The sequence below is a fragment of the Piliocolobus tephrosceles genome, chromosome 5 (assembly GCF_002776525.5).
Source record: "Piliocolobus tephrosceles isolate RC106 chromosome 5, ASM277652v3, whole genome shotgun sequence".
In the NCBI taxonomy this organism is placed as follows: domain Eukaryota; kingdom Metazoa; phylum Chordata; class Mammalia; order Primates; family Cercopithecidae; genus Piliocolobus; species Piliocolobus tephrosceles.
In genome coordinates, this window is record NC_045438.1 from 138,140,303 (window position 1) to 138,159,421 (window position 19,119).

General features: G+C 53.8%; 2 protein-coding genes across 5 annotated transcripts; both read left to right on the top strand.

The window, feature by feature from the left end:
- Nucleotides 1–6,031, top strand: GTF2H4 (general transcription factor IIH subunit 4). 2 transcript variants are annotated; one of them, XM_023194436.3, is made up of 14 exons: nt 1–379; nt 955–1,094; nt 1,356–1,460; nt 1,852–1,983; nt 2,566–2,662; nt 2,754–2,842; nt 3,059–3,170; nt 3,332–3,400; nt 3,583–3,666; nt 3,913–4,045; nt 4,226–4,356; nt 5,016–5,063; nt 5,216–5,294; nt 5,739–5,911. In XM_023194436.3, the coding sequence occupies exons 2-14, from the start codon at nt 958–960 to the stop codon at nt 5,909–5,911; spliced, it is 1,389 nt and encodes a 462-aa protein (XP_023050204.1). In that variant the 5' UTR covers nt 1–379; nt 955–957. The 2 variants fall into 2 exon arrangements, with proteins under 2 accessions (XP_023050204.1, XP_023050203.1); XM_023194435.2 differs by having other exon boundaries at nt 68–327; nt 5,739–6,031.
- Nucleotides 5,991–18,397, top strand: VARS2 (valyl-tRNA synthetase 2, mitochondrial). 3 transcript variants are annotated; one of them, XM_023194433.2, is made up of 30 exons: nt 5,991–6,272; nt 6,734–6,961; nt 7,078–7,159; nt 7,273–7,373; nt 7,667–7,788; nt 7,902–7,968; nt 8,065–8,162; nt 8,784–8,865; nt 9,009–9,128; nt 9,602–9,713; nt 10,760–10,848; nt 11,669–11,759; nt 11,999–12,126; nt 12,243–12,346; nt 12,578–12,659; nt 12,973–13,049; nt 13,138–13,213; nt 13,497–13,599; nt 13,833–13,903; nt 14,024–14,149; nt 14,360–14,464; nt 14,607–14,675; nt 14,796–14,874; nt 15,002–15,129; nt 15,259–15,411; nt 16,286–16,492; nt 17,215–17,326; nt 17,483–17,658; nt 17,819–17,947; nt 18,047–18,397. In XM_023194433.2, exons 2-30 carry the CDS (start codon nt 6,761–6,763, stop codon nt 18,146–18,148), a joined length of 3,192 nt encoding a protein of 1,063 aa, XP_023050201.2. In that variant the 5' UTR covers nt 5,991–6,272; nt 6,734–6,760; the 3' UTR covers nt 18,149–18,397. The 3 variants fall into 3 exon arrangements, with proteins under 3 accessions (XP_023050201.2, XP_023050199.2, XP_023050202.2); XM_023194431.2 differs by having other exon boundaries at nt 5,993–6,272; nt 6,729–6,961; XM_023194434.2 differs by lacking the exon at nt 5,991–6,272 and adding an exon at nt 6,339–6,396 and having other exon boundaries at nt 6,729–6,961.
- Nucleotides 18,398–19,119: the final 722 nt, after the last annotated feature.

Sequence of the window (19,119 nt, forward strand, 5' to 3'; positions counted from 1 at the left end):
CCGTGCCTTTCGGGATTTGTAGTCAGACGCACTTCAGCCGGCTCTAAGGAGAGCAAAGACAAGACTCCAATTCCCAGCATCCCCCGCGCCGGGAGTGTGCATCGTCTATTCTAATCCTCTTCACTTTTCCACTCCTCCCCTTACCTCCCTTCTCTTCTGAATTCTCCATTCTGGGCTCTTGCCTGTGAACTCTTTCGTCGCTTTCCCCATCTTTTCTTCGCATTTTTTCACCATCTTTCCCTCAATTTCCAGGAGCCAATGCGACACTTTGGCTCCGATTAAGAGACGGCCCGAGACTCGGGGTGCGCGAAGAGGATCGACAGAGTGGTGAGGGGACCTAGGAGGGCGGGAGTGGCAGAGGTATGAGAGAGAGAGAGAGGTGAGTGAGAGGCGAGGAGTGGGAGGAAGGCAGGGAGAAGCTAGGAGATCGGAAGGCGTGGGTCAGGGTGAATGGCTTGAAACTAGACTTGGGAAGGGAAAAGAGGTGGCTTTAGATTTGGGAAGCATGGAGGGGAGAGGTTACCGCAGTACTTAGCAGAAGTGGGCTAAGAGATAGAAGATAGGAAGTTCGGGCAGATTTGGAGCTTATAGGCTGATCTGACCAGGAGGGATGGAAGAGAGAGGTGTGGGCTCAATTTTCTTTGTCTCTGTTTAGCCAAAGATGAGACAAGTCATTGAAATACAAAATGATCTTGCAAACACAGTACAGTTAACAATTCTGTCACTTGGTAATTGAGGAAAGACTGGAGTTGAAGGGCAGAAGTAGGGTGAGGAGGCAAGAAAGGGACGGAGATTGGTCAGGTTTGCGAGAAACCAGAGGAGTTGAGTGTCATGGGAAAGGAGGCCACAGAAAAGGTGGGGTTATTGTGGGGACTGATGGATCTGGAATCAGAAGGTCAGGGGTGACACTGGCATGGATGGTGGGGGTGCGCTTCTGATGTTTGCATTTCTCAGGTGATGGAGAGCACCCCTTCAAGGGGACTGAACCGAGTACACCTACAATGCAGGAATCTGCAGGAATTCTTAGGGGGCCTGAGCCCTGGGATATTGGACCGATTATATGGGCACCCTGCCACTTGTCTGGCTGTCTTCAGGTGAGGATCCCCTTCGTGGCAGGGAAATGTAATGGGGTCTGCGGACTGGAATAAAATATAACAGGTAAAAGTGTAGCAGCCTGGGGTAGGGGTGGGGACTGGGGGTGCGGGTTGGAAATTGCTCCAAAGTGTGGGGGCCAAAACAGCAGGACTGGTAAAGTTGTGGTGGAGTGAGATGAGATGTTTGAGAGGTAATTGAGGGCAGAGATGCAGATATAATGCAGCTTCTGATATTAACCTTTGACCTCTGTCCCTGTTCAGGGAGCTCCCATCCTTGGCTAAGAACTGGGTGATGAGGATGCTCTTTCTGGAGCAGCCTTTGCCACAAGCTGCTGTAGCCCTGTGGGTAAAGAAGGAATTCAGCAAGTAAGTCTCAGCCAGATACAAATTTCTCAACAGCTACATTTCCCAAACTACTGTTCCTTGGAGCACTTCCAGGATGTATTAATAGGTATATCACAAAACTTAAAAATAAATACATTTGGGAAACTCTGCATACTGCCTTTTCCCTTTTATTTATTTCCCAGCTGACTTCTTGCTTTCAAATGTATCTTCCCTCTTACAGAGTTATGTGTGATATCTGTAATAAGGCTCTGATAGGTAATGCAGTAAAGAATTTGTCTTAAGAAGATACTAATTTCACTCTGTGGAACAGTGTTCCAGGGATCAGCAAGTTCAGAACAGGCAGAGAGGTGGCTTTTATGGTCCTCCTTTTTGTTCTCCAAATACCCTGCTCACCTCTCTGCTTCTGTTCCAGGGCTCAGGAGGAAAGTACAGGGCTGCTGAGTGGCCTCCGGATCTGGCACACCCAGCTGCTTCCAGGAGGGCTCCAGGGCCTCATCCTCAACCCCATTTTCCGCCAGAACCTCCGCATTGCCCTTCTGGGTGGGTATGTCACTTCTGTCTCTTCCTAAGCTAGGGAAGGGGAACTGCTGCTTATTAAACCACTAATTACAGTGGGAAGGGGAGCTCCTGGGGGCTTCTCCAGAACCTTGTGGTCTCCACGTTGGGAGCTCCTTTAGGAGTAAGTTGGATCAGATGCAGTGTGTGGTGTAGGAAATGTCCCCCACTCATTGGCCCTGAGGATAAGGGTGGAAAGATGGCAGAAGGGTGGCAAGGAACACAGACAGGGTTCCTTACTCTTTTTTTGTTGTTCTGTTTTGTTTGTTTTTGAGACAGTCTCGCTCTGTCACCCAGGCAGAGTGCAGTGGTGCGATCTTGGCTCAATGCAGCCTCCACCTGCTGGGTTCAAGTGATTCTCCTGCCTCAGCCTCCTGAGTGACTGGGATTACAGGCAACCACCAGCTAATTTTTTGTATTTTTTGTAGAGATGGGGTTTCACCATGTTGGCCAGGCTGGTCTCAAACTCCTGACCTCAAGTGATCCGCCCATCTCGGCCTCCCAAAGTACGGGGATTACAGGTGTGAGCTCCTGGCCAGGGTTCCTTACTCTTGGCCCATCCTGGCCTTAGGGGGAAGGCCTGGTCTGATGACACAAGTCAGCTGGGACCAGACAAGCATGCCCGGGACGTTCCCTCCCTTGACAAGTATGCCGAGGAGCGATGGGAGGTAAGCACTTGGGACTGTGTGTGTCTCTGCTTGTGCTTCTACTTCCCATGGCCCTTGGGGCATGGTCTCCCTGTTCTCTTCTGTTCTTCAGGTGGTCTTGCACTTCATGGTGGGCTCCCCCAGTGCAGCTGTCAGCCAGGACTTGGCTCAGCTCCTCAGCCAGGCTGGGCTCATGAAGAGGTGAGGAAACCGGAGGTATAGCAGCTCTCTGCAGTGCCATCTCCTTGGGTCCCTAAGAAATGGTATCTGGGGCTAGTCAAGCTCAGAGGACTTTAGCTGGAAAAGGCAAGCTGAGTAGAATACAGTCAGAGATACAAAGAAAAAACATGAGTGGACAAGTGGGGGTAGTAGTCTTTCTCTGCATATCACCGTCATTGTCCCGGTCTTTGTCTGTAGTACTGAACCTGGAGAGCCGCCCTGCATTACTTCCGCTGGCTTCCAGTTCCTGTTGCTGGACACCCCGGCTCAGCTCTGGTACTTTATGTTGCAGTATTTGCAGACAGCCCAGGTGAGGAGGCTGGGGCCACTTGCCAGCGTGCTCTGCTCCTCTCAGGTCTCACTGAGAGATTCCTGCCTACAGACTGTTCCCTGATTTTCTCTTCTCTGTCCCTTTCTTCCCATTGTCTCCCTCCCATCCCTCCTCCTTTGTCTCTGCCTCTTTCTCCCTAGAGCCGGGGCATGGACCTAGTAGAGATTCTGTCCTTCCTCTTCCAGCTCAGCTTCTCTACTCTGGGCAAGGTAAGCAGGAGGCTGAAGGGTATAGAGATGGGAAGGGGAAAGCAAGTTGTGGGGCAGTAGAGTGAGAAGATAAGAATGAACACAGAACGAGCAGAGATGGATGGAGAAAGATAGAATGAATGATGGGGTTGGGGGTGGGTGGGTTGTGTTTTGGACCCCAGCTGGAAACCTCTGTTCCTCAGGATTACTCTGTGGAAGGTATGAGTGATTCTCTGTTGAACTTCCTGCAACATCTGCGTGAGTTTGGGCTTGTTTTCCAGAGGAAGGTATGAGCGCCTAGATGAGTGGCTTCCAGGGAAGAAACAGGGTGATGTGTTGCCTTTGCCTTTAAAAAGGAGTGGGGTCTTGGGGAAGTAGCAGGAAGCAGTTGCCAGAACTGAATACTTGGGTCTCTTGGGGGAGAGAAGTTGGGGGTTGAGGTTCTGCATCTTGGGAGGGATCTGATATTTCAGGCAGGAAAATGTAAGGCAGTGAATTCTGAGACAAGGCATCTGCCTTTCTGTCCTTTCCAGAGGAAATCTCGGCGTTACTACCCCACACGCCTGGCCATCAATCTCTCGTCAGGTGTCTCTGGAGCTGGGGGCACAGTGCATCAGCCAGGCTTCATTGTGGTGGAAACCAATTACCGACTGTATGCCTACACGGGTGAGGCGGGACAGAGCGCCCTGGGAGAGAAGGTTGGGGGTGAGGGAATGCCAGTTTCTGTTCATGTTTACCTGGCAGTTTTCAGAGCTCTCTGACATTTCTCATGACACTTGAAAGAAGCACTTGAGGGAGTCTGGGTGTGGGGGTGGCCTCCTCATCCTCTTTCTATCCCTGGCTCAGAGTCGGAGCTGCAGATTGCCCTCATTGCCCTCTTCTCTGAGATGCTCTATCGGTTCCCCAACATGGTGGTGGCGCAGGTGACCCGGGAGAGTGTGCAGCAGGCAATCGCCAGTGGCATCACAGCCCAGCAGGTATTCCCACTTGGGAGAGGTAGAGCAGGAAGACAGGCTGCACTTGGGCTGTGGGGCACAGAGGGTCACATTATGGAAGGCTAGCTCTGAGTCTGTTATAATAGGTGGTGGTGAGTTGTCTGTGTTTGAAAAGAAATGAAGGCTTTGGGTGTGAGAACAGGTAGACTCTTGAGGGGAAAGAAACATGGAGGGAGGAAGTATAGCTGTGGATTTGTGCCTTGGCACCGCGACATTCTAACTGTGTAAACTAGACATAGTTGTTTTGCTTCTGTGAGCCTCAGTTTCCTCATCTAGTAAGTGACAGTTCTTACCTCAGGGTTGCAGGGATAATTCACTGGAAGAATAGGGGTAAAGCATTGAGCTCAGCACCTTCCATGCAATAAGTGCTAAAAATAAATAATAAAAAAAAGTAGCTTTTGCTATTTTAAAGACAGAAAAACAAAACATTACTGGAAAGGGTGAATGTGCCAGAAAAGGAATATCCCAAGTTGCTGGGAGCAGCAACTTGGGATAACAGCTGAACTGGGATGGGTGGAGTTGATGACAGGAGTTATGAGTTTTTAGAATAAGCTGATGTTCCAGTGACATTAGGTGACAGCTCAGATGGCTTTCCTGCCTTCTTGCTGGAGCCCTAATGCCATTCTTGTCTGTTTTCCTAGATAATCCATTTCCTAAGGACAAGGGCCCACCCAGTGATGCTCAAACAGGTACAGACAGGCTCCAAGATGTCAGAGGCTGGCAGCTGGTGATGAGATGATGGAAAAGAAAAAGGGGCATCCAAATCTGGGGAAGGGGTGGAGGGCCGGGTTGTCTGGGGCAGTATTCCTGAGTCCCTACAGCCAACCCTTGCTCCTTGCAGACACCTGTGCTGCCCCCCACCATCACAGACCAGATCCGGCTCTGGGAGCTGGAAAGGGACAGACTCCGGTTCACTGAGGGTGAGTAGCTTCTGGTGGCCAAGTCTTGGTCATTGGCCAGAGAAAGGGCAGATAATTCAGTCTTGATAAAGTGTAAAAGCTTTTCATGCATTTTATTTTTTACTTCATGGACTAGGAGAGAAAAGCTGGCAAGACAGGTTTTTTTTTGTTTGTTTTGGGGTGAGTCGGTAGTAAACAAATCGTCCCAAATCAATGCACTTTGGATTTGGCTAGGAGAGGGAATAATTCACAGTAATTTGTATTAGGCCTTTCTGAATATGGCCGGAGCACACTGGTGTTAAGATGAACCCCTGAGCAGACAAGCATAGAGAATTAGGTTCTAAAATTGCGGTGGGGGCGAGCCCAGACCGCGGCCAGGGCTGCCACGAAGGAGCTGGGGGGATTCCCAACAGGAGCTCACTTTCTCGTCTTCTCCCCGCGCCCCTCCCGTCCTGCCAACCCCAGGTGTCCTGTATAACCAGTTCCTGTCGCAAGTGGACTTTGAGCTGCTGCTGGCCCACGCGCGGGAGCTGGGCGTGCTCGTGTTCGAGAACTCGGCCAAGAGGCTCATGGTGGTGACCCCGGCCGGGCACAGCGACGTCAAGCGCTTTTGGAAGCGGCAGAAACACAGCTCCTGAGAGCGCGGGACTTGGACCCGGACCTCGGCGGGCGGGACCGGGCGGGGCGGGGCCTCAGAACTCAGGTGTTTTTTATTTACGTGTCAGGACTTTTCTTGTCTAATAAAGTTGTGATAGCTAGCAGTGCGGTCCCGGGCGCCTCCCGGTGGGGTTTGCCTTCGCGGCGGACTCGCTTCTCTAGTCGACAGCCATTGGACCGGGAGGGAGAGGGTGGGGCCGAAGCCAGCTGCTGCGCATGCGCCGGCCGGGGTCCCGCCCCCATCCGCCGCGCGGCTCCGGGGCCACGTTCCAGGGTCGGGTTTGTTGGAGCCCCCGGTCCCTGCCGCCGCGGGGCGCCCTGGGATAGCGGCAGGGCCTCCCGGTGAGCGCGCGCGGGGCGGCCTCCTGGAAGTGGGAGACGCTGCGGGCCCTGGGCCCAGGCGTTGGGATGGGCGGGAAGGCCTGGCCGCGCTGGGCTGTGGGCACTGCAGGAGGCCCCTGGGCAGGTGGAGATCGCAGCGACCCTGGCGGGACTCCTTGCTGGCTCCTGGGCGCGCTGATGCCCGTCATCTCCCTGAGTTTCTGAGCCCTGTGCTCTCATGTATCAGTGGTCACCGCTAAGTCCAGACACTCCGGTCCTGTTCCGGAAGAGCCCTGGTCTCCGTGACTCCATGGCGCTGTCGACACCATGCACTGTAGCCCTCAAGGAGGAAAGGTTGTGTGGGAGGGAATAGAGACTTGGAATAACAGACCTGTGCTAATTAGAGACAGGAAAGATGGGACAAGGGGAGTGACCCTCCTCCATCCCCATATCCTAATGTGCACTCTCTCTATCCAGAACAGATCTCAGCCCCTTTCCAAACACTCCTGATGCCTCATTTGCCTCTCGCCTCTTTTCGACCACCATTTTGGGGGCTGAGGCACTCACGGGGCCTCCCCAGGTTTCATTCCGTTTCTACACAGTCGGAGCCCCATGGATCTCCCATCTCCCGGAGGAACCGTGAAGCCAAACAGAAACGCCTGCGAGAGAAGCAGGCGACTCTGGAGGCTGCCATAGCAGGGGAGAGCAAGGTTAGGGGTTAGAGTTTGTCCTTGGGTTTCTGAGATTTGGGAGGGGCTGGAGGAGACGGGCTGAAATGCAGTCTGGGGTATACTGGATCCCAGCCTCTTCTGCTTTCTCTTCTCAGTCACCTGCAGAATCCATTAAGGCCTGGAGTCCTAAGGAGGTAGTATTGTATGAAATCCCTACGAAACCCGGTGAAAAGAAAGGTAAGTAGAATAAGAAGGCCTTTTCTTTCACATTTGTGTTGCCCATTTGGCCTGCCGAAATGCAGCCTGGGAACAAGTTCAGTGGTTAGTGGAGCTCTCCTCTGCCTCCACAGATGTCTCTGGGCCACTGCCGCCTGCATACAGTCCCCGATATGTTGAGGCTGCCTGGTACCCGTGGTGGGTACGAGAGGGCTTCTTCAAACCAGAATATCAGGTTAGTATCTGGCAGGCAGGGGTCCTAAATGATCTCCAGGACAGAGTGGCCGTTGAATACAACTGGAGCCTCAGAGTTGAGCTCACATTGTAGACCTTGCCTTCTCTCTGGCTCTGGTGTCTCCCAAGATTTCTCTTGGCGGGTTCCCCCTGGCCAATTCCCTCTTCTCCACTCTCCTCTGTTGTTTGCAGGACAGTTCTTCCCTGAAGTTCTTTCTGTTCTGGAGACAGTAGAGGGTGCTCTTTCCCCAATCCAATTCTCTCTTGCCCCATTGACTTTTTTTCTTCCTCTAGGCCCGACTGCCCCAAGCTACAGGGGAGACCTTTTCCATGTGTATCCCACCTCCCAATGTCACTGGCTCCCTGCACATTGGCCACGCACTCACAGTGGCCATACAGGATGCCCTCGTGCGCTGGTGAGAGGGGAGTAGGGGCTACTTGAGTTCTTGGAAGGGAAATAGGAAGGGCAGGGATGAGTGAGAATAAACATTTAAGCCCAGGGGCTCACAGGAGGGCATTTTTGTTGCAGGCACCGGATGCGTGGGGATCAAGTGCTGTGGGTCCCTGGTTCAGATCACGCAGGAATCGCTACACAAGTATGTCTTCTGTTATATGTTCCTTTTCTTGGGTGAAAGCAATTTCTTCCCCCAAAGCAACCTGACTCTGTTCATTTGCCCTGAATCCAACTGCAGGCTGTGGTGGAGAAACAACTGTGGAAGGAACGGGGAGTGAGGAGACATGAGCTGAGCCGGGAGGCCTTCCTTAGGGAGGTGTGGCAGTGGAAGGAGGCGTGAGTATGATGGGCAAGGCTCAGGGGGCCCAGATGGCAGATTTGGTTTCTTCCCTCCCACCACTATTGTAATCCCTGGCGCTTCCCCACACAGCCCTGACTTCCTCAGAGATGGAAGCTCTGGAGCCCCTTAACGTTTGGTGGAATTTCCAAGCCTTATGTGTGTGGATATTATATATGCATTAGAATATTCGTGTGTGTGTGTATTTATATATATATATATATATATATATTTTTTTTTTTTCTTTCTCTTTACTTACCCCAGTTTCTCTTGTCTAAATCTCACCTTCTTTCACTCGCCCATTCCCACCTTTCAATTCCCATGGAATTACCCTCATTCTTCTGGGTCTGTTATCTCATGCCATCTCTGTGAAGCATCTTTGGATTTCCCACAATATGACTATCCCTCCTCTCTTCCTATAGAAACTTTTGCCTCTTTTAATATCTTAGAAAACCCTATACTGGGTTTGTCAGTCCATTTCTATTAGCCTCTAGAGGCGAGATCAATGCCATCCTCACTTGATTTTCCTCCAACACCTGGCATTGCCGGGGACATCGCTGGACCTGGTACATAGGAAGTGCTCGGGAAGAGTTTGCTGACAAGGATCTCTCTGGGTGCAGGAAAGGTGGAGAGATCTGTGAGCAGCTGCGAGCTCTGGGTGCCTCCCTGGACTGGGATCGAGAGTGTTTTACCATGGATGTTGTGAGTTCCGTGCCTTGGTCCCTGTGAGCATTGGGGGATGTTTAGAGATCTTTGTGGGGCAGGGAGGTAGCAATGCCTGGGTCCCTGAATAGGGTGATGGGCAGAGAAGTGGCTGTTAGAGGTGGACACTCAGGTCATTCCAGGGCTCCTCAGTGGCTGTGACTGAAGCTTTTGTGCGGCTCTACAAGGCGGGGTTGCTGTACCGGCACCGTCAGCTTGTCAACTGGTCATGTGCTTTGAGATCAGCCATCTCGGACATTGAGGTGAGGCAGAGAAAGAGAAGCAGGTTTGTGAGAGCTCTGAGGCAGAGTGGTCGTCAGTGGTGAAGAGCTCAGACTCTGGAGCCAAGGTGCCTGGATTCAAATCTGAGGCCTACCTGTGACAGCTATGTGGCTTTTGGCAGGCTGTTCAGTCTCTTTAAGCCTCAGCTTCCTCAGTCTGTAAATTAGAGATGATGGAATGCCTGCATCGTGGGGATGTTGTAAAAATTAAATGGGAATTCACATAGGTGCTTGGCAAGATACCTGGCCATGGCTTAAGTGCCCGGCGAATATCTATTAGAAGTGTGACTGCACAAGCATTGGGTGAGGGCAGAGGGAGGTAGCTCCTGAATCCTCCAAATGGCTTTTAGATGGATTGCAGGGAGGTTGGGCAGATGGATGAGTGGCAGAGTGAAGCCTGAGCATGAGCCTTGCAGAAAGGCTGCCCTCTGACCCAGCTTTCTCGGCGCTTCCAGGTGGAGAACCGGCCCCTGCCTGGCCATACGCAGCTTCGACTGCCTGGCTGCCCTACCCCTGTGTCTTTTGGCCTCTTATTTTCTGTTGCCTTCCCCGTGGATGGAGAGCCTGGTGAGCATAGTACTCTGCAGGGTCACCCGTTTACCTCTATTTTTTTGTTTTCTGGAGCCCATGTTTGGCTGCTAGGAAACCGTCAGTCCATCTCCCACATGAACCTTGGTAATGCTCACCTCAGTGTGGGATGAGGATCCTCTGGGGGATGTACCCAGGATCCTCTGGGGGATGTACAAAAAGTGCATGTGGTTACTGCCCTTTGATAGCTTGGTGTGATTCTTCAGGAGTGCGCTACCCAGGAAAGAGACAGATCAATTCTAAGGTGTGTGTTTTTTGTTTTGTTTGTTTTGTTTTTTGTTTTGAGACGGAGTCTCACTCTTTTGCCCAGGCTGGAGTGCAATGACACAATTTCGGCTCCTGCAACCTATGCTTCCCGGGTTCAAGCGATTCTCCTGTCTCAGCCTCCTGAGTAGCTGGGATTACAGGTGTGCGCCACCAGGCCTGGCTAATTTTTGTATTTTTAGTAGAGATGGGGTTTCACCATGTTGGTCAGGTTGGTCTCGAACTCCTGACCTTGTGAACCGCCTGCCTCGGCCTCCCAAAGTGCTGGGATTACAGGTGTGAGCCACCGCGCCCAGCCTCTAAGGTGTGGTTTTTATGGAAAATGTTCTGAAGAGCTCAAAGAAAGGGAAGACAGATGAGCTGGAATAGTCAGAGGAAGCTTCTTGTGGGAGGAGCTGGTGCTCCCCCTGAAGAATATACAGCATTTGTGATGAGGACACAGAATCCCCAGTGTCCTCTGGGTACCCAGCAAGAATTCTATTATAGTTGCTTTAATTAATGCTGTCCCCATTTCTTCCATGCAAATTATCAGGGAATTCCTTTAGCACCAGACACCCTCTTAGGCCTCTGGTCATTAACTTATGGGAAACCCTGGGTTCCTATACACACCACTCCTACTTTTTTCTAGTCACTCCTGGGGGCCTCTTCCACCTTGACTACTCCCTGCCCCTTCCCCTTTCCAGTTCTACTGCCTTTAGCTATGTTGGCAGTGAGGGGTGAGGATGATGACCACCTCTAAGTGTTTAAATGTTTGTCTTCAGATGCAGAGGTTGTGGTAGGAACCACGAGGCCAGAGACGCTGCCTGGAGATGTGGCTGTGGCCGTTCATCCAGAGGACTCGAGATACACGGTAATACCCAGTGCGCTCCCGCACTCTGGCCTGCCCCGCCCATGGCCTTCTCTTGTCTTGGGTTTTAAATAGTGGCTCTTTCTCTCTTGCTTCTACTTCTTTTTCCTTAGACTTCTCTTAGTGGTTCTGATTCGACTCCCTCCTCTTATACTTTTTCTGTAGGTCAGGGGTTGACATACTGGCCCATGGTCCTAATCCAGCTTGCGGCCTTTTTTTTTTTGAGATGGAGTCTTGCTCTGTCACCAAGGCTGGAGTGCAGTGGCGCGATCTCGGCTCACTGCAACCTCTACCTCCCGGGTTCAAGCAACTCTACCTCAGCCTCCTGAGTAGCTGGGAGTGTGGCGCCACGCCTGGCACGTGCCACCACACCCGGCTAATTTTTTGTATTTTTACAAAAATTAGTAATTAATATTTTAAGTAATGTAATTTAGTAGAGATGATGGGGTGTCACTTTGTTAGCCAGGATAGTCTCAATCTCCTGACCTCGTGATCTGCCCATCTCGGCCTCCCAAAGTGCTGGGATTACAGGCACGAGCCACCTTGCCCGGCTGTCGGCCTTTGTGTTATTTATGGCTGCTATTATATACCCTCTCCAGCTCTGCTGCAGTGGCAGAATAGAGTAATTGTGCAGAGATTGAATTTGTCTCTAGGCCCGAAAGCCTAAAATATCTACATTCTGGCCCCTTAAGAGTTTGCTGACCTTGTTCTAGCTCGCTACCTTCCACTTTCTACCTTCTTATTCTTGGGGTTCCCACGCCCTAGCCCAGACCCTTCCACCCCTCACAGGTGCCTGTCCCTGATCACTCTCCCTTCCCTTCAGCATCTACATGGGCGACAGCTTCGTCACCCCTTGATGGGGCAGCCTCTTCCCCTCATCACAGACTATGCTGTTCAGCCACATGTGGGCACAGGTGAGTGGAAGTCAGGGAGGGAGAGAAAGTTGGGGGTCCTGGAGGAGAGGGGAGGGAACCAGGAGGAAGAGGAAGGTGGGAGTGGGAGATCCTCATAGAGGGTGGTCTGAGTGGGGAATGGGAGGGAGGCACAGACAGAGAAAGTCGTGGGGCCTGGGGCGGTGTGGGTAGTGATGATACATCTGGAAAAGCAAAAACCAAGGTCAGGTTCAGTACTCACCATGGCTGTGCTCCCCAAGGGGCAGTGAAGGTGACTCCAGCTCACAGTCCTGCCGATGCTGAGATGGGGGCCCGACATGGCTTGAGCCCTCTGAATGTCATTGCGGAGGATGGGACCATGACCTCCCTCTGCGGGGACTGGCTGCAGGTGGTACCATCCTATGTTACCCCATCCTTTAGGGGCACTCTGTCCCCCTACTCCTCCTCCCAGTTTCTTATTTCTCTAGAGGCCTTTAATCTTTACTCTTGCCGCTTTTTCTCCAGGGTCTTCACCGGTTTGTGGCCCGGGAAAAGATAGTGTCTGTGCTGAGTGAACGGGGCCTGTTCCGGGGCCTCCAGAACCACCCCATGGTACTGCCCATCTGCAGGTAACCTCATTTTAACTCCTTTACTAAGGACTACCCCCAAAAGGGAATGTACGAAGCTTAAGGGTGACAATTGGCTGGGCTCTGCACCCCTCTGTTAGAATACGAGCTTCGTGTTGGTTTTATTCACTATTGTACCCTCAGTACCAAGGGCCTGGCGTGGCATGGGGTCTTGTGCCCCTGGGAGGAGTCACAGGGCTGAAGAGCAGTGGACTCACCCTGTCTCCCTTTCAGCCGTTCTGGGGACGTGATAGAATACCTGCTGAAGAGCCAGTGGTTTGTCCGCTGCCAGGAAATGGGGGCCCGAGCTGCCCAGGTGAGGCTGCAGTGTAGGAGGGACTGGGACGAGGTTTGGGGGAGCTCCCTGAGAGTTGGAATGAAGAAATGGGAAGCAGGAGACCTCCTGCCCCAAAGACCTCTCCGGCTGTGGTAACTGAGAGGATGTGTGGGAGGGAGGCTGGGCGGCCCAGCAAGGGCTGACTCATATCCTTACTCAAGCCCAGAATCTTGGCAAGAGGCTTGGGAGGCCCTTCTGAGTTTTAAAATGACCTCAGAGGCCACTCGTCCTATCTGTGGAGGTGAGGCCATGCAGGAAGGGAAACATTGTCTAAAGGCCCTTTTCCCTCCAGGCTGTGGAGTCAGGGGCCCTGGAGCTCAGTCCCTCCTTCCACCAGAAGAACTGGCAGCACTGGTTTTCCCATATTGGGTAAGGGTAGGGTAAGGGGAGCTCTCGTGGAGATGGGGCGGCGGGACCGACTGGTTATTCTAAGACTTCATGGATGTCCTCCTGGCAGGGACTGGTGTGTCTCCCGGCAGCTGTGGTGGGGCCATCAGATTCCAGCCTACCTGGTTGTAGAGGACCACGCGCAGGTGGGTAGAAGAAGCACCCGGAGGGCTGAGTGTAGCGCAGAGCACCTAGCCCAGGAGTCAGAGCTCCGCAGTGCCAGGCCCTGCTCCTGCCTGGTCACGTGCTTCATGCTGTAGTCATGTAACATTCTGTGCGATCAAAGCTCCCTGAAGTGGCGTTTCTTTATCTCACCCCTGGAGGAACTTGGCCACTCTAAGACCACATGAGAGGATGTGAAAACCAAGGGACATCTGCACCTGTCAGCTGTTCTTCCTCACTCTCCCCGACTCCTTCCTACTTTTGCAGGGAGAAGAGGACTGTTGGGTGGTTGCGCGGTCAGAGGCTGAGGCCAGAGAGGTAGCAGCAGAACTGACAGGGAGGCCAGGGGCAGAGCTGGCCCTGGAGAGGGGTGAGTGCCTGAGCTGGGGAGGGATGTACAGGGGAGTGGGGGACTGGGCATCTGGGCCTTTGAGGGGAGCTGATCCCGAGATGGAGAAGGTAGGGTCAGGAAAGTTGGGAATGGAGTCAAAGGGGACAGCCCTGGTCTCTGGGGGTGGAGGTTGGCCTAGAATGGTGGCAGCAGTGGTCTGAGGTCCTAGAAGCCAAGGTTCCAACTGTCCCCATTCTTTTTCTGTTTCCCAGACCCTGATGTCCTGGACACTTGGTTCTCTTCTGCCCTGTTCCCCTTTTCTGCCCTGGGCTGGCCCCAAGAGGTGAGGTGGGCTGAGAGGGCGAAAGTGAAGGGGAAACGATAAGGAAGGGACGGCTGGGCCCCCACAGAGGCTTGAAGGGGGCCCGGGACCTGGGCCTCTTACTGCTCCTCTTCCCCCTAGACCCCAGACCTTGCTCGTTTCTACCCGCTGTCGCTTTTGGAAACGGGCAGTGACCTCCTGCTGTTCTGGGTGGGCCGCATGGTCATGTTGGGGACCCAGCTCACAGGGCAGCTGCCCTTCAGCAAGGTAACAGCCCTTCAGTGCCCGGCCACTTTCCGTGACCCCAGAGTTCCCCAAACCTTGTCCTCCCTTCTTCTAACCCCTGATGTCCTTTCCACGTTTCCGATTCCTTTTTCCCAATTCACTTCCCACCCTACCCCCAAAAGTATGGAGGCTAGAGGGCCAGAGATCTCAAGGGAAGGAAACCCCCCTCTGCTGACCCCTCCCTGCCCCCAGGTGCTTCTTCATCCCATGGTTCGGGACAGGCAGGGCCGGAAGATGAGCAAGTCCCTGGGCAATGTGCTGGACCCAAGAGACATCATCAGTGGGGCGGAGATGCAGGTGAGGACAAAGCACCCACTGGAGGGACAGGGTTTGTAGGAGAGAGGAAGGGAGGCTGAGGGAGGAGTGAGGCCAGCAAGTATGACCCTTGTAGAGGCAGGGCCTTTGACCTGGGCTGTAAATGACCCCCTTCCATCCCCAGGTGCTGCAGGAAAAGCTGAGAAGTGGACATTTGGACCCCGCAGAGCTGGCCATTGTGGCTGCAGCACAGGTGAGTCATCGCTGCCTGCCCCCTCCCAGCTCTAGCTCAGCGCCTCTGGCTTCCTCTGCAACCCGGATCCTGGCCCTGCAGCCACAAAGGCATCTGCCTGCCTTCTTCCTCTGGTTGCAGAAAAAGGACTTTCCTCACGGGATCCCTGAGTGTGGGACAGATGCCCTGAGATTCACACTCTGCTCCCACGGAGTTCAGGGTAAGCCTGGGTGAGGGGTCTCGGGGTGAGCAGAGAGCAGTAGGCGCCTGTGCAGGGGCAGGGCAGGGGGAGGACTTCCGGTGCTGCTGCCACCTACATGCAGACTACCTCGATTCTCCCCTTCCAGGGGGCGACTTGCGCCTGTCAGTCTCTGAGGTCCAGAGCTGCCGACATTTCTGCAACAAGATCTGGAATGCTCTGCGCTTTATCCTCAATGCCTTAGGGGAGAAATTTGTGCCACAGCCTGCTGAGGAGGTAAGAGAAAGCAAGGTGCTTGGGAGTAGGGTAGTCAGGTGTCAGAGGGCCAAGGTGGCATCTGGAAGGAAAGGAGGCAGGGGAGGGGGAGTCAGGCCGTCCTGGGCCTGAAGCCCCCTTTGCCTGCAGCTGTCTCCCTCCTCCCACATGGACGCCTGGATCCTGAGCCGCCTTGCCCTGGCCGCCCGGGAGTGTGAGCGGGGCTTCCTCACCCGAGAGCTCTCGCTCGTCACTCACGCCCTGCACCGCTTCTGGCTCCACAACCTCTGTGACGTCTACCTGGTGAGTGAGGCTGGGGGAGGCTTGGCATTCCCATGCCTGCTTCTGATTCCTCTGGAAATCCGATTCCAAGGCAGAGAGCTCTGGAGTTGATAATTCCCCAATTATCCCCTCAGTTAGGAGAGGAGAGGAGAGGAGAGGAGATGAGGGAGTCTCAGTCCCCCTCTTCCTGGGACTGGTTTCGGAGGTGCAGCCCAGGCACTGTTGCCTGCCTGTCACCTGGGGAGAGGAGGAGGAGGAGGGAGACCTCTAGAAATGTCTCACAAGTCAGTGTCAGAAGGCTCAGAGGAATTCTTTCAGTCCCTGTAGTTGCTGTGTTTGGCCCATGGGCAGGCTGCGTGCTGAGAGAGGCCTGGGAGGGACTAGCAGTGGTCTTTAGACCAGGGGTTCTCACGCTGTCCTACGTCCAAAGCACCTGGAGGGCTTGTGCCTCCAAAACACATGGATCCTCCTGCCACGCCAGAGTGGCTCCTTCAGCAGGTTGGGGTGGGGGTGGGTGGGTGAGTGTCATGAATATTCATTTCTTGTCCCAAGTGGTGCTGCTGCTGCTGCTGGCTGTGGACCACTGCCGTAGCTCAGCCTTTTAAAAACCTCTGTTCCCTGTTGATAAGCAAAAAACTCAATGATTTTTTCCCCTAAACTACACATTTCCCTGGAATTCCTGTCCCCGTGTACTGCAGAGAGTTTTTGCCTTGAATTTCCCTTCTTTGTGCTGAGTGTGTCCTGGGACTGTGGATCATATCAGAAGTGCTAAGTGCTTCCGCCTGTCCCTCTCTCCCAGGACCCATGGCCGGCCCCGCTGGCGGGTAGGGCAGTGGCTGTAGGGAGGAGGGCTGTGGCCCTGGGCCTGTCCTCTGACCATTGGCTTCCTCTCCAGGAGGCTGTGAAGCCTGTGCTGTGGCACTCACCCCGCCCCCCAGGGCCCCCTCAAGTCCTGTTCTCCTGCGCTGACATCGGCCTCCGCCTCTTGGCCCCACTGATGCCCTTCCTGGCTGAAGAGCTGTGGCAGAGGCTGCCCCCCAGGCCTGGTTGTCCCCCTGCCCCCAGCATCTCGGTTGCCCCCTACCCCAGCACCTGCAGCTTGGTGAGTCCCACGCACCTGGGAGTGGGCCATGGCACCTCGGAGTGGGCCCGCAGGTGAAGGGTGGGGAGCGCCTTCTGAAGGGGTTTGCTGCAGGGGGTTCATCTGCAGGAATGGTTTGTACTTTGCTGTGGAGCCCTGGGGAGGATGGATTGTTCCTGCAGGGTTGCTGCGATGGCCCTAGGGTCTTGAGGGACAGTATTAGCGTAGTGCTCAAGAGCAGGACTCTGTTGCTAGACTGCTGTTTTCGAGCTGTGTGATTGAGCCTCAGTTTCCCCCAGGTTTAAACTAGGAACATGTTATGGTTGTGATAAGGGTTGGATAAGTTAGTAATAGGGTGTCCCCAAAATCTCAGTGCAGCTTGAATAATTTCAGAAGGATAAATGCTATGCACTCACCCACAAATTATTTTTAAATTTAACTATTTATATTTATACTTATTTGGTTTTGAGTTTTGACTAATTCATTTTAAATTCTAATTCATTTTTGGTTGGCCATTTCAATCAGAGCAACTAAACAGACATCAAACACTGATCATCTAAAACCTCTTAAATGACACCTCACTTTTTGTCATGTTCCTTGAGATAGTGGATTTTCTGTGGTGCTGAGGACAGATCTCATTGCCCTAAGGAGATGGGGTGGATGGGTCGAGAACAGAGCCAGGAGGGTTGGTACTGAGGCTCTCAGGAGCCCTTTTGCCCACTCTGGGTCCCCCCGATTGTCAGGAGCACTGGCGCCAGCCGGAGCTGGAGCGGCGCTTCTCCCGGGTCCAAGAGGTTGTGCAGGTGCTAAGGGCTCTCCGAGCCACGTACCAGCTCACCAAAGCCCGGCCCCGAGGTGAGGCAAGGCGGGTCCTGGGCTCGGGTCCTGCAGGAAAAGGGGGCTGGTGGGGAAAAGAGGAGAGCCTGAAGGGCAGACCCCCATTAGGAGGTGCAGGGTGGGAAGGGAGGCAGGAGCTGAGGCCTTGCCCCTGACAAGTTTCTTTCTTTCCAGTGCTGCTGCAGAGCTCAGAGCCTGGGGACCAGGGCCTCTTTGAGGCCTTCTTGGAGCCCCTGGGCACCCTGGGCCACTGTGGAGCTGTGGGCCTGTTACCCCCAGGCGCAGCAGCTCCCTCCGGCTGGGCCCAGGCTCCACTCAGTGATACGGTTCAGGTCTACATGGAGCTGCAGGTGACCAGAGGGAATGGGGAGGGTTAGGGCAGGCTTGGGAAGCATGCTAGGAGGAAGGGAGGGGCTGGGCTCTATAAAGCAGGGGAAGGGACCTTCTAATGGAGGATGGAGGCTTGGCAGCAGGTGGATGTCTAAGCCTTTTCTCCCTGTTCTTCCCTAGGGCCTGGTGGACCCCCAGATCCAGCTACCTCTGTTAGCCGCCCGAAGGTACAAGTTGCAGAAGCAGCTTGATGGCCTCATAGCCAGGACCCCATCAGAAGGGGAGGCAGGGACTCAGAGGCAACAAAGGGTAAGCTGAGGGAAGCCCCCAGAAGGCTCGACCCCTGAGGGAATGTGGGCCAGGAGGGGCCTCATTCCTGGATCCTCACCTCGTTTTCTCCTCGTCCAGCTTTCTTCCCTCCAGCTGGAATTGTCAAAACTGGACAAGGCGGCCTCTCACCTCCGGCAGCTGATGGATGAGCCTCCCGCCCCAGGGAGCCCGGAGCTCTAACTCATCATCCCCATCAGTTTTCCTCCCTCCCGGACCTGTCTCTGAGGACAAACAGATTTGTCAGCTGTCAGGGTGCAGTGGGACATCAGAGACTATGTGGTCCATCACCTTCATTGTGTAAATGAGGAAACAGACTGGCTTGGTCGTAGTGACTGTGGTGTCCTTGAGATGCTCACATTACTGCCCGGCCTGCCTCCCACCAGGAAGTCTGGGAATGAGGAGATTCAGATAAACTTTTAAAATCCCAAACATGTCTGTTTATGGCTCTGTGGTCTCCTTTGCTCCTAGTGGTGACTTTTGTGCTTCTGAGTTGTCCCCTGAGAGCTTGGTCTGGGGAAAGAGGAGGGGGGGGTCCTCGCTGGAGGAAGAGGAGCTTTCTAGTCATGGGTAGGGCTTGGGCACAGTGGTTCCGGTTCTACCTACTTTCTGGACTAACTGACAGTGCCCTGGCTTTTGCAGGCTCTTTCTCCTTCCCTTCTCACTAAATGGAAGCTTCCCTGCTCCTTGGCCCTATCCCTAGAGTTGCTGAGAGAAGCAGGACTTCCTCCAGACCTGATGGGCTGCGGGCTGTGCTGCAAATGGCGTGCCCCACCTTCTGTGCTCTGACACCTGAGTGCCAGAGACACACTGCCCAGCCTCTGAGTTACACATTCACAGCACAGCCAGCCACCTTACACACTCCAAACACCGTCTCATCGCCATGGAATTCAGGGGCCTGGCCCTTCCACACGCAGAGTACATTCTGTCCAGCAGCTCTGAGTAGCCTGTCCTGGGCTGGGTCCTCTATGGTGCTAGATGTACAATGCCATTTAATCCTACTGAAAACCTCATGAGGCCGGTGTCAGCTCCATTTGGAGATTTTTATTTTTACTTTATTTTTGAGACAGGCTCTCACTCTGTTGCTCAGGCTGGAGTGCAGTGGCATAATCATGGCTCACTGTAGCTTCAACCTCTAGGGCTCTAGCGATCCT